This window comes from Nilaparvata lugens, chromosome 2, assembly GCF_014356525.2.
Source record: "Nilaparvata lugens isolate BPH chromosome 2, ASM1435652v1, whole genome shotgun sequence".
In the NCBI taxonomy this organism is placed as follows: Eukaryota; Metazoa; Arthropoda; class Insecta; order Hemiptera; family Delphacidae; genus Nilaparvata; species Nilaparvata lugens.
Genome location: NC_052505.1, coordinates 91875816 through 91889394, shown reverse-complemented (window position 1 = coordinate 91889394; position 13579 = coordinate 91875816). Strand labels below are relative to the sequence as shown.

Here is a 13579-nt window from a genome sequence, read left to right as displayed (position 1 = left end):
CTAACGACTGCTTTTTAGGTTCTACACTAATATCTTTTAATAGTTTTAAAATTCAAGCTTAGTATAGTTATTTTGCTTTATTTGATTTACCTTTGACGGCAGCCAAATGCTCAGTGTAGGTTTGTAGTGGTGATAACGAGTGCATGTTCCAAACGTACAGTCGATTGTCATTACCACCTGAAGCTAAATACTGGTTGTCTGGTGACCATTTCAGTCCACATACCTGCAAACAAAATCGACATTTTACAGTGGGGTATCATAATTAGAATTAAATTTATTTTTAGTAACCTCTTGAATTTTATATGTGTATTATATTTGTATGTGTAAATTCGAAGCTATTGCACATGTTGTGTACTCAGGACTGAAGAGAATCAATCAGAGAAGTCAAGACGTCTTTAATCAGCACTAAATCACGATGAAATAATAATTATTTCTAATGGCTCAATTGAATATAACTTTTTATGAATAATTCATAAAAAGTTATATTCAATTGAGCATTAGAAATTACATAATTAAGGCTATGCAAAGGATAAAAATAAACTTTCTACTCGTGATTTTTTCAAAGCTTTTCGATTTGTATATCATCAAGCTATCAAAATGAAAACGTTTTCTCAGGAAAACATTTTTTTCCGATCATACTTTTGAGATATGAGCGCCTAAAGATTATATTTTGGGACAGAACATTTCAAATTCGGTAAGAGATAAATCCATGAGATTTAGAAGGTAGATTCTTCATGGTATTGTTGACCTAGTGAAACAAAAATTTTCTGAAAATATTGATTTTTAAGATAGTTATTCAATTTACTAAAATAACTCAACTAAAAGTTATTTTTGGTAAATTGAATAACTTTTTCAAAATTTATATTTTTAGAAAATTTTTGTTTACTGAATCAACAATACCATGAAGAATCCATCCTCTAAATCTCATGGATTTATCTCTTACCGAATTTGAAATGTTCTGTCCCAAAAATTCAAACTTAAGGCGCTCATATCTCAAAAAGTAATGATCAGAAAAAAATGTTTTCCTGAGAAAACGTTTTCATTTTGATAGCTGATGATATACAAATCGAAAACTTTTAAAATATCACGAGTAGAATGTTTATTTCAACCTTTGCACAGCCTTAAGGTGCGTACAGATTTACACGCCGCGAACATGTGCAATTCACTTTTAATCAGCTGATGCCAAGCTTTATATAACTGTATATTACCGTTTTGTAAAAATACTGATATAGTCAGCTGATTAAAAGTGAATTGCTCATGTTCGCGGCGCGTATATCTGTACGCACCTTTAAGAGTTGGATCCAATAAATTGGTTAAGTAAAAACAATAAAATTGAATTTTATCTTTCTGCATACCTATCTAGATCAGTGATTCCCAATAAGTGGTCCGCGAAAGCACTGGAAGTCGTCGGCGAGGTGCCCAAGGGAGGAAAAATTAATATTTTATCTTTTATTAGTGTTTTTAAAATTATATTGGTCTATATTAAAGAATAATCATTTTCCAATAGAAAATGTTATACAGAACTCATCGTAAGTTCAAAATATATTTCCAATCGGTAAAAGAAGTGATAAGTTCCAAATTTCCAATGCAATAAGATAGCATTATAAAGTTTGTTTGGAATCTTAATGGCGGATTTATACCACGTGATCGAGCTAGCCAATCAGAAGCGTGTTAGTAATGGATAAACTGTGTTTATACATTTACTGTATAGTGAGGTCCACGTTATAATGACAGTATTTTATCAACTTTGGTTTTGCTATCCTTGTCTATCATTCGACGAAGCCGGTGGTACTATCCTTTTATAGGTCCACAACGATGACAATTATGTTTTTGACAGTGTGGAAATATAATAAATTCATGCAAAGAATCGGCATCGCTATTCTTCTATCTTCATCCACTGCCATTATAACGTGGACCACACCATAGTTCTAGCTAGTGCAAAAATTCAGTTGAATAATCATGTGCTAGTTCTAGGTGGATGCAACCAGGAGTAATCACAAGTTTCCGGAAAATTCTTTGGGTATGATCAGATTGAATGCGCATATGTGCAAGCACACGTGTGATCATTATGTATAAACAAGCGCAGAGATGAGAAACAAAATCCGGAATGAGCAATAGGGACACTGACACTGAACGCGTGCACTTGCTGGTTACGTTCAGTGTGAGCAGCTACAGACTAGTCACAACGTGTTTCAATGGCTCTTTCCAGATTTTCTTTCTCAGTTCCTGCATAGTATGACGTGCACTTATACATACACGCATCCTATGTGATCATACCCTTACACCAACAATTCAAATAAAACTCAAACATTATAAAATAACATGAAAAAGACATGAGTACAATTAAATCAAGTACAAAAATCAACTTGAATAATGATGATTGTGTTCAATCAAGTGTCGTTTGCAGAGTGCCAGTTTAAACTAGATTTAATTTTAAACTGGATTAAAGCCATATCAGGTATCGCTCGTTACAATGTACTTCATTTTGAGTTTAAACCACCAGCTGATTAAATTTAGTTAAGGCTGTCCGGTACACCTTTTTATTTTTATTTAAATTGGATAATCTTTCACAATATAATGTTAAGATCATTATAAGAGTGAGAAAAGTGGCAACTGAAATTTTTAAGTGGTCTAATAAGCGATTTATGGGTTGTTGAAGTGCTAAACTCTGTTTCTTTCCAGATCATAAACGGTTTCGAATTTTTCATTGGAGTTTTTTTAATACATTCAGAATATAATTGGCTTTGTTCTAATATGCGTTTTTTCGCGATTAATGCCAAAATAAACAAGTTATCGAATTTACAAAAACGGAATATGGAAATTTAGCACTTCAACAACCCATAATTCGCTTATTAGACCACTTAAAAATTTCAGTTGCCACTTTTTCTCACTCTTATAATGATCTCAACAATTATATTGAAATGATTATCCAATTTAAATAAAAAAGGATACCGAACAGCCTTAAAGTCTTGTCTGAAACTGAGGACAAATGGCCCTAAGCAGACTGTGTAAAATAAGTTGAGACTTGGCCCTCCATCCGAAAAAATTACAGGGTAGCCAAATCGTGTAAAATTGCAACTTTCTCAAATTTACAATACAACGTCAGAATGGATGTAGAATATCATCCCCGATATCCTAATAGTGCTAAAACGTTTCAGGGTTGAAGGATTAAAAGGATATTCAACTTATATAAAAAATTAGAATCATCACGATAATTTGTTTTTCTTTTGAATATCACTTCTCTTAGAATCATGGGGCGTCGTAATGCATAATAACTCTATATTAAATTAACGGGGATAATGTCTCCTTTCTATTGGTGTATGGATAATTTTTATCCCACCTATAGTTAATTTTTAATTAATGATTATGTTCGTCAATGTCGAGACATTTCGAGCAGAAAACATGAAATTTTCGACATGCTGGAAACTTTTTTGTTTCAAAAGATAAGTAGGTGGTGAAAGCGAGAAAGTTTTTTAGCACTACTAGAATATCGGGAATGATATTCTACATCCAATTCTAACGTTGTATTGGAAATTTGAGAAAATTTCAATTATACACGAATTGGCAACCTTGTAATTTCTTCGAATGAAGTCTCAACTTATTTACACAGACTATAGTTTTGGGTTGTGTTACGACGTCTTACCTCCTGCCGATGCCCCACCAGCCGGCGTTCGGCGACCATTTGGGGGGGTGCGAATGTCGCGCTGCAGAATCATGCGGTCGCGACTGCCCGACGACAACATGTCCCCGTTCCAGGCGAGCGCACCCACCCGCGCCGAGTGACCCATCAGCTTGTTCACCTGCTTCGACACGGCCACGTCCCACACTTGCACGTAGCCCGTGTGTGTGCCCACGGCCACCAGGTTGCCCTGCAAATACAAGTAATTGGTGAGAAATTCAACACAAAGCTCGACTGCCGTTACGCTCCTTGCAATTACAAGCAAATACAGAGTGTTCTGACAAAAGGTGCCCATAATTCAGGGTGTGATTCCTCACATCGAAAGATGAAAAAAGTTATAATCAACATAGGTCCGAAAATGCTTGGTTACCGAGTTATGCAGAGTGAAAGCTTTCATCTGTATTTCAGTTCCCCTGCTGAAACGAAGTCCTACTAGTATTTGTTGGCTGTTAATTAATATGTACAATTTAGCATACTTAATGTAAAATGAACTGAGAAATTGAATAAAACCGTTTCCAGACCTGTAGCTATAGTAATTTCAGACTTATTCTACATCTATCTCTTCAAAATTAAATTTTCTACAAGTTCTGTAGAGAAATATTCTGTTTATTGTACATTTAACATAGTAAATCTGCTTCAAACCTTAAAGGAACTTGTTTTTCGCGACCAAGTATCGCGTATTTCGTCACATGTCTTAAAATTACTATACCTACAGGTCTGGAAACGGGTTTCCTAGTATCTTACAATTTTTATTTAGTATTCATTTCTGATGAAATGCAGGTATTTATATCTCGAATAATCTTTCAAAAGCACAACAAAAAAATATTGACAACAAGAACGATTAATTTTTGCGATCAAGTTTAGACTCAAATAGGAGATCTGTCAAGTCGCTACTGAATTAACGCTCTCACACACTTGGAATTCTCAGCTTGTGTGAGACAGAGCATTGACTGTGTAGGTCAAGGATAACAAGCCTTCATCTAAAGGTGTGTACAGACGTATGCGCCACGAACACGCGCATTTCACTTTTCATCAGCTGATTCTATGGTTATTATATCTGTACCTTACTGTCCCTGAACAACTACAGAAATAATCAGCTGTTTAACTTGAGTACAGTACACGTCCCGTAGACTCCGTGGCCTCCGTGACTTCAAATCAAATAAATTCATTTCCCAGAGTGTTACATACAGAAATGTGTGTAGGAGGGAGTTCATTATGATATATAATAAGATCTCAATACTTTGAAACTAAATGTAAGCAAGGTATGGTTCGCGTGGTAATATTCACGGCATTGCAAAAACATCAGGCTTCAGACCCTAGATCCATAGATGGAGGAAGCTCCCTACACACAAATATTCTTCATGAATGAGAGAGTTGCAACGTATCACCAACATGGAAAGAGCATGTTGAACGAATGTCAGCTGATATGTTGTGGTGTGCTAAAAGGATGTATTTCCAAAAAGCTCATTGTGTATCTTTTCGGATGCAACCCGTTGCTTTTGAGAAGATACAAAAGAGAATCTGTTGCTAATGGGAAGATACATTAAAGCTCATTGTTTATCTTTTCGGATGCAACATGTTGCTTTTGAGAAGATACAAAAAAATCTGTTGCTTATGAAAAGATACATTATAGCTCATTGTGTATCTTTTAGGATGCAACAAGTTACTTTTGAGAAGATACAAAATAGCATCTGTTGCTTATGAAAAGGTACATTATAGCTCATTGTGTATCTTTTCGGATGCAACACGTGCTTTTGAGAAGATACAAAAAATGATCTGTTGCTTATAGAAATATACATTATAGCTCATTGTGTATCTTTTAGGATGCAACAAGTTACTTTTGAAAAGATACAGAAGACCATCTGAATTCTAAAGCTTATGGAAAGATACATTAAAGCTCATTGTGTATCTTTTCGGCTGCAACATGTTGCTTTTAAGAAGATACAAAAGAGAATCTGTTGCTAATGGATACATTACAGCTCATTGTGTATCTTTTCGGATGCAACATGTTGCTTTTGAGAAGATACAAAGAAACATCGGTTGCTTATGGAAAGATACATTATAGTTCATTGTGTATCTTTTCGGATGCAACACGTTGCTTTTGAGAAGATACAAAAGAGCATCTGTTGCTTATGGAAAGATACATTAAAGTTCATTGTGTATCTTTTCGGATGCAACACGTTGCTTTTGAGAAGATACAAAAGAGCATCTGTTGCTTATGGAAAGATACATTTTCAAAAATGTTTGATGCTTTTGAACGTGTAGTAATGTAGCCTACAGGACTCGGACTGTACGTACCCGTTCATTCCATGCGACCGAGGTGACGCTGTTGGCATCGTTGGAGAGGTCGCAGAGCCGTGTGACCTGACTGGTGCATGCCGACCACAGGTACACACAGCTGCCCAGGCCAACACTCAGCACGTTCTGGGACGACCAGTCCACCAGGTTCAGGTAGAAGTCGTCCTGAAGCTCGGGCGCGTCCAAAACCTACCACAAATTAATACAACATTCATCAGGGAATACTCAAATTTCATTGGGCCAATCACCAAGAGCCAAGCCACATGAAGTGTTTTTCACACGATTCGGCAGGGCAGGAAGCTCTCCGATTAGCTGATTATCAGCTGATTCCCGAAAGCCAACCCAATCAGCTGATAATCACCCAATCGGAGCAAGGTCTATAAATACAGGTCATAACACAATCCCGTTATGCATTGCAAAATCGCCATTTTGTGGGGGTCTAGTTCACCCATTAAATTTTCAAATTTAATTTTAGCTGTTATCATTCTAGATTGAACCATAGAGGAAGTAAATACTAATTTTGACTGTACAATAATATTAATAATCTTATTTATATTACTTCTTTTGTTTGTGATTTAACATAACATGATGTGTTATTAGTAATTGAAATTGTAAAAATAATTCTTCTAACAGAATTATAGTATTTAGCAAAATACTAGAAACTGAATTGTTGATTTTTAGATTTAATTGATCAGGAACTTTAAACTCTTTTTGAAGTTGGTCTCGCATATTTCTGTCTCGCAAATTTTGGGTGAGTAGCAGTTTTCGACCGAGTCTGATGTTCTCTATAGATCAATAATTGTATAATTTTCGACTGTAGAAATACATAAATAAGTACAATAATATCTAATTACACTTTATTCATGTTATTAAATATCTGTGGATCAATTACCTTGAACGGTATCCTGGAAATCTTCCTGGTGGCTCTGCGAGGTGACCTGAGCAGCTTCTGACTTTTAGGTCCGACCGGTGATAGTGAGTAGGGCGCTATCGACTCTATGTTCTGTTCGTTCTCCACGTGCGTCATATACTGCAACAAACCAAAAACAATTGTCCAATACAAACTAGAAACTTATACATTAATATTTAGTAGCGGTGATTTTTTGATAAGTTCATTTCTTTCTGACAGAACTTTTGGTAGAAAGAAATAACTTTCTGGCTACATTTTGGTAGAGAGTTAGTGGGAAGAATACTTCGAATATTCTTTCCAAAGAATGGACATTAATATTTGAGATACATATGAGAGCACAAGGATAATATCCCATAATTGCATAATATGTCCAAAGCTCCGCCAATTTATGTAGATGCATAACAATATTATATATTTTATTTATAGTTATTACAATTTTTTTTCCTATTATATAGGCCTACAGCTCAATAATTATTTAAATTTATATTTTGTAAATTCATCCATAATTTTGCTGTATTGTAAGCTACTGTATATAAGCCAATATATATTGTAATCTACATAAATTAAGTACTCAATCAATCAATCAATCAAAAACTAGGGTGTACGAGAGTTTATGCGGAGGACCGAGGTTAATACGAAATAAGGAATCAAATTAACCGACTTATTGATCTTGAATCTGTCCGCTAGGCGGAACTACGCCGACCATTGCTGGGTGGAAGAGGTTACTGCGGCCGCTCGCATTCCCACCAACGCTGCTATTATTTGCTGTCTCAGCGCCTTGTCCGAGTCAGCCAAGCATCCAGCCTGCACTACGGAGCTAGGTTTAAGGAATAATTTTGCGGTTTTACCTTGCGAAAAGCGGTGTATATTGGCGGGGACGATCATACTGCTATAGTGAGGTCCACGTTATAATGACAGTATTTGTTCAACTTTGGTTTTGCTATCTTTGTCTATCATTCGACAAAGCTGGTGGTACTATCCTTTTCTAGGTCCACAAAGATGCCAATTATGTTTTTGACAGTGTAGAAATATAATTAATTAATGCAGAGAATCGGCATTGCTTTTCTTCTATCTTTATCCACTGCCATTATAACGTGGACCTCACTATAGCGTGGTTGATCGACAACTACTGGCTTCAAGTGTGGTGGGCAGCAATCCTTTTGATAGATAAGAGACGGAGATACGGGAAAGAGAGGGTAAGACCCCGGTTAGCTTGGAAGCTACTCGCTACAACTGGCAACATCTCCAATTACAAGCAGGCAACATATCTTTGATGTAGCGCCTCATAACTTAGCATGCTAAATGCGCTCGACTGGCCATGGTAGGTACGCGTTGAAGCTAAAGACAAGTTTCGTCTACGCATCTGTCGTTCATGCCGCGTTTGTTGCAGCTCTGGAGCTATTTTTTTCTGAGTAATCGAACAACCTGGAGCGCTCAAGGTAGTTGTTTGAATGTTACTATTTCGGAACTAGGAAAAATACTCGACTGTAATGCTATAGTATGCAAACAATATAATATATTATGCTGTAAAGAAATCAAATGTTTGCTTGTTCTGCAAACAGCTGTTTACAGTCTTGATTTCATGCATGGAAAACAGCCGAAATTGAGTAAGTATGACAAAAAAATATTGATACCTGAAAGAGATTGTTGCGTTCAGGCTCGGACACGGCACGCCGCTCGTCGCACTGCCCCTTCACCCCCTCTATGTTGGCTCCGAGCAGCTCGTTGCGCAGCAGACACGTGTAGGCCAGGCCGTCACGATTGCTCTCACCACCCCCACCACTGCCGCCTCCACTGCCTCCGCCACCTCCTGCACCGCCGCTCCCACTCGTCTCCCGCGACTTCTTCGGCGCCGTCACACTCGTCAACCGCCCCTCCTGTTTAGTACACAACATCAATTGATCAATCCATTCAGAATTACACAACTTTCAGAAAAGTACCACAGACTAAGTGCAAAACACATCAACACACTTTTACACAATATGCTCTAGGAAATTTCTTTAGAAATGTAAATGTAAAATGAATCAAGATGATTTATTTCTATCATTTTGTGAACAAGTGGTTTTGAAGATCGAAAATAAACTCACAGCTAGCACATAAGTTCGATAATTCATTTATTTTTTAAAATTCAAAATGAATTATTGAATTATGATATTTGTAGGCTACAAGGTGGTGCAGAGGAAACGCATGTTTTTCGAACCGCTAGTACTTGGCGATGAGAGGAGGTATTGCCTTTGAACGAATGTTGGCATACGGCCCATACTATGCCATTTTAGTCGCTATGGAGGGTTGAAACGTACAACACCGTGTGTTTGCTGTTGTAGAGCAGTTTTATTAGAAACAATGAATCTGTATTCACAGAGCAATGCTTTTCCGTCAATAATTTAGAGTTGGACGTCGAGGTCCAGGGTCTATTCGAAATACTGTACTCCGATGGGTTTCAGCATTTAGAAGTACTGTTTCTGTGATGAAAGAGAAACCACCTGGTCTTCCCCGTTCAGTTCGTACTACAGAAAATGTAGACCGAGTCAGTGTCGTCTAGTCCTGAGACCATGTCGTCTAGTCGATCTTCTAAGACCAGTAACAACTGCCGTTCTGACTGGGTCTACATTTTCCGGAGTACGAACTGAACGGGGAAGACCAGGTGGTTTATTCTTCATCACAGAACCAGTACTTCTAAACGCTGTGACCCATCGGAGTACAGTATTTTGATCAGGTACTGCACCTCGACGTCCAACTCTAAAATATTGGCGAAAAAGCGTTCACCGTGACTACAGATTCATTGTTTCTAAAAAACTGCTCTACAATGAACACACGATGTGTACGTTCGACTGAAATGGCATAGTATGGGCCGTCTGCCAACATTCGTTCAAGGTCAATACCCCCTCCCGACGCCGAGTAATATCGGTTCGAAAACATGCGTTTCGTCTGCACCACTTTGTATTACAAATAGGAAATATAGTTCTTGCAATTTTGTATTAAGGGGAAATAAATAATATTATTATAATCAGTGATAGAAATATTGAAGCGTCTAAAGTGGGGACAAAATTGAGAGATGGTTTCTCACTAGAATATCCATAGCTGTACTTTCACTCAAACTAAAATTAGCGTTGAGCGTAATTAAAATTAGCGTTGAAAGAAATGGTGTATATGGACCTTAATCTCATATCGAGGATAACAAAAATTAGCCCCAGAGAGATAATTTTGAAAAATACATTCAACTGGCAACAGTCGATCAAAAATGTCGAGCAACAGTTGACCTAAACACATCTAATTCTAGTTATCCAATAAAACAGAATCATTGAACAAAAAATATAAGTTCGGAAATTTCCCGAACGATAGCTAACAAATTTTACGATAGACACCGTCTTTATCATGCACTTCAGTTTTGCTTTATCTGTCCACATTGATAATTAGTTCGTTTGAAGGAAACTTGAAAATTTTAATAATAAATTATCCATTATGTGAACTCACATATCCTTTGCGGGGTGACCTTTGATCTTGACTTATCTAAAAGCCTGAAGGAAAGAATTCCTGAACTCTTTTTATCCTGTAATGTATTTTTCAACTTCGACTTAATTAGGGTGAAAAGGATAGGAAGGAAGTGTCATCTAAAGGTTAATGATAACCCATAATTTACTATGAACACCAACTGATGAACCATTAATTTAGTTTCCCTTTTCTGAATATGATACTCAAACCCTCCCAAGCATTATCAGTATGTTTTTTTCTCTAGTACTCTAACTAGCTGCAAGAGTAGACAAGTGAGATAACATTGTCCGATCATTATTTTTTATTGGACAATAAGAAAAATATATTGTAGGCCTATCAATAATCTATAGTGAGGTCCACGTTATAATGGCAGTATTTTATGAATATTGGTGTTGCTATCCTTGTCTATTATTCAACAAAGCAGATAGAGCTATACTTTTCTAGTTCAGCAATGTTGTCAGATGGTTTTATAACAATGTGGAAATATAATTGACAAAATATTTAATCTCTATTATGAAAGTTTATTATTTAATCATTTGGAAAAATATTTTCTTTGCGAATAATTAATATAATTGATTATTTTAAGAAAGAATGAACAGTAATATTACATCAGATATACCGGTGTCAGCAATCCTCTATAGAGGAGTGGCAAGGTAGAGAATCGGCAAACTGCTCTATCTTTCTCCACTACCATTATAACGTGAACCTGACTATAGTGATAATACGCAATTCTGAAATTTGATTGCTGGACACTCATTGAATGCTGGTCAAGAACACAGAATTAGCTAACATTCTAGATTGTAATACACGAATAGAAAGACAGCCATTAAAGGGATTCGTTTGACTCAATGACCAATTGCAAACGGCAAAACTTGATTTTCTAGTTACCTAAGATCTGTTTAATAGCATATTGTAAGTCCTGTTTATATTGGAAACGTAAATTGCGTTGAGTAGTTGGATGGGTGACCATCTAACTCACCGGTATGAGTGAGAACCTGGTCTGCCAGCTGGCTCCTCCCCGCGCGGGAATGTAGCGATCAGCGACGGGAAGCTCGCGGGGCAATTTCGCTGTTAGCTTCGACATCGTCGACTGGGGAAAGTCGAAACATCTCGATGATATCGATAATTGGTCCTGCAACAAAACAAATCCAATCAACAAATAAATAATATACGGCTTAATAATAATGATAATGAGGGTGATACCCACATAAGCTCTTAGGCTTGTGCGTGGGTAATGAGTCAGAGGGATGATGATGATGATGAGAGATGACGACTACTTTTTAGGTAGTCGGGACCGACGACTTATCGTTTCCTCCGAAAGACGGGATGGCCGTATCTATGTGATTATTATGTGGTCAAAAACTTTTGCCCCGGTCGAGATTCGAACTCGGGTACTCTTGATGATTAGACCGGCGCGTTATCACTTACTCCAACGAGCCACCCGATTTACTTGGGTTTTACTTGAGATTTTAGGTACTAATCTCACTTACTTAATATTTTAATAATTTAGGCTTTACTCGAATAACTATAAATCTTCATCATTTTTTGAGACTTCATTGAGAATACAATATGAGTGGAATAAATAATAATAATAATAATAATAATAATATCGAGTGACCTGGCTGGCTCAGGTCTGATTTTAGAAATTTCAGGTTCCACCTGATCAATTTCAGGGCCTCTGACATGACCTTATAACTGTTTCTTAGGCAGCCGGGATCGACAGTTTAACGTGTACATCCGAAACACGGGTGTGACCAGAGTATCTTTCCCGGGCCGGAATTCGAACCAGAGCCCCTGAATTAAAAAGCCAGCATGAATGGACTAATCAGACAACCAGCACTAATCCAATGAGTGGAATACTGGATAATAATTTTAATGAACAAATGTCAAATATCGAACCCTCTTAATCGTTATCTCAGAATCTATTCTAGAGGGACCTAAAGATAAAGAATTGGGGATGTTGGAACTATTTAAAGTGAGGTCCACGTTATAATGACAATATCTGATTAAGATTGGTGTTGCTATCATTCTACAAAGCAGATATCGCTATCCTTTTCTAGCTCCGAAACGTTGCCAGATCGTTTTTCAACTATGTAGAAATATAATTAACAAAATATTCAATCTCAATTATGAAAATTTATAATTTAATAATTGAAGAATATATTTTATTGATGAATAAAATACAAATGATTAATTCAAACAATAATAAATAATTAATATTACATCAGTTAAACCGGTATCAGATATCCTCTATAGAAGGCAGTGGCAAGGCAGAGATTCGGCAACTCTGATCTCCTATCTTCCTCTACCGCCATTACAATGCCTTCACCGCTCCACCATGGTTTCACCCTCACTATGCACACCTTAGACCAGTTATAGAATAGACACGGCCCATTGTATATTCATACTGAAAGTCGATGAAGCCAACATCTACTGCCATATCACCATATCGTGACGTCAGCATCGGATAGAAAACAATGTAAACAAACTCTGCAGAAAAGTGTTCTATCCGATGCTGACGTCACGATATGGTGATCTGGCAGTACATGTTGGCTTCAGAGTCTAGACTTCCCAGCGTGTCTATTCTATAACTGGTCTAAGGTGTGCATAGTGAGGAAGTAGAGCCAAGAGGTCGAGATATGCCTCAATACACGGTAACACAAATATATATTGTGTTATGGCGCGCCCGCATAGTAGTAAATAGTATAGTGTATACGTAGGTCCAACTTTTATCAAATTAGATCACTCCTCACATCTACTTCAATGCATAGCTATTTCTACGACCAATCATTCAATTTTCGTTGACAATGTACCCCTATATCAAGTTTACCGTATGACTCTTGATGCTATGGTGCAATATAGATGATATCTACTATCTAAATCAGAAATTGGAGATTCAATAGGCAATTCCAACAGATTTCCCCACATCCAGACTGTCTTTGTAACTATATCTGCTTTGTTCATAAAGATACAGAATGGCCCTAATTCTATATTGAATTAAGTTAGCAACAGTTTTCGAGATGTATCGATTTGTCGATATTTTTGAAAAACGTCATTAACTATAGAACTACCATTCAAAATCTGGTTCTAAGGATATTGTTGGAAAGAGAAAGAAATTTCCAATAAGATTTATAGTTTGTTCCTTTTTTAACTTTTTATGAGCGTTCAAACTGTTTGAAATTTGGCTTTGAACTCGACGG

General features: G+C 36.8%; 3 protein-coding genes across 4 annotated transcripts in view; 1 reads left to right on the top strand and 2 right to left on the bottom strand.

Annotated features, from left to right (window-relative positions):
* Nucleotides 1-13579, top strand: part of LOC111061043 (semaphorin-1A) — a 530166-nt gene that overhangs the window by 293326 nt on the left and 223261 nt on the right. The window lies entirely within an intron of this gene.
* The window catches only part of LOC111060595 (fizzy-related protein homolog), a 92042-nt gene that overhangs the window by 64879 nt on the left and 13584 nt on the right, over nucleotides 1-13579 (bottom strand). The window lies entirely within an intron of this gene.
* The window catches only part of LOC111048336 (fizzy-related protein homolog), a 34513-nt gene that overhangs the window by 7359 nt on the left and 13575 nt on the right, over nucleotides 1-13579 (bottom strand). The window contains 7 exon segments of the mRNA XM_039422107.1: nucleotides 91-223; nucleotides 3644-3688; nucleotides 3690-3869; nucleotides 5978-6166; nucleotides 6870-7007; nucleotides 8522-8764; nucleotides 11359-11511. Of these exon segments, the coding sequence (XP_039278041.1) occupies nucleotides 91-223; nucleotides 3644-3688; nucleotides 3690-3869; nucleotides 5978-6166; nucleotides 6870-7007; nucleotides 8522-8764; nucleotides 11359-11511 (1081 nt within the window).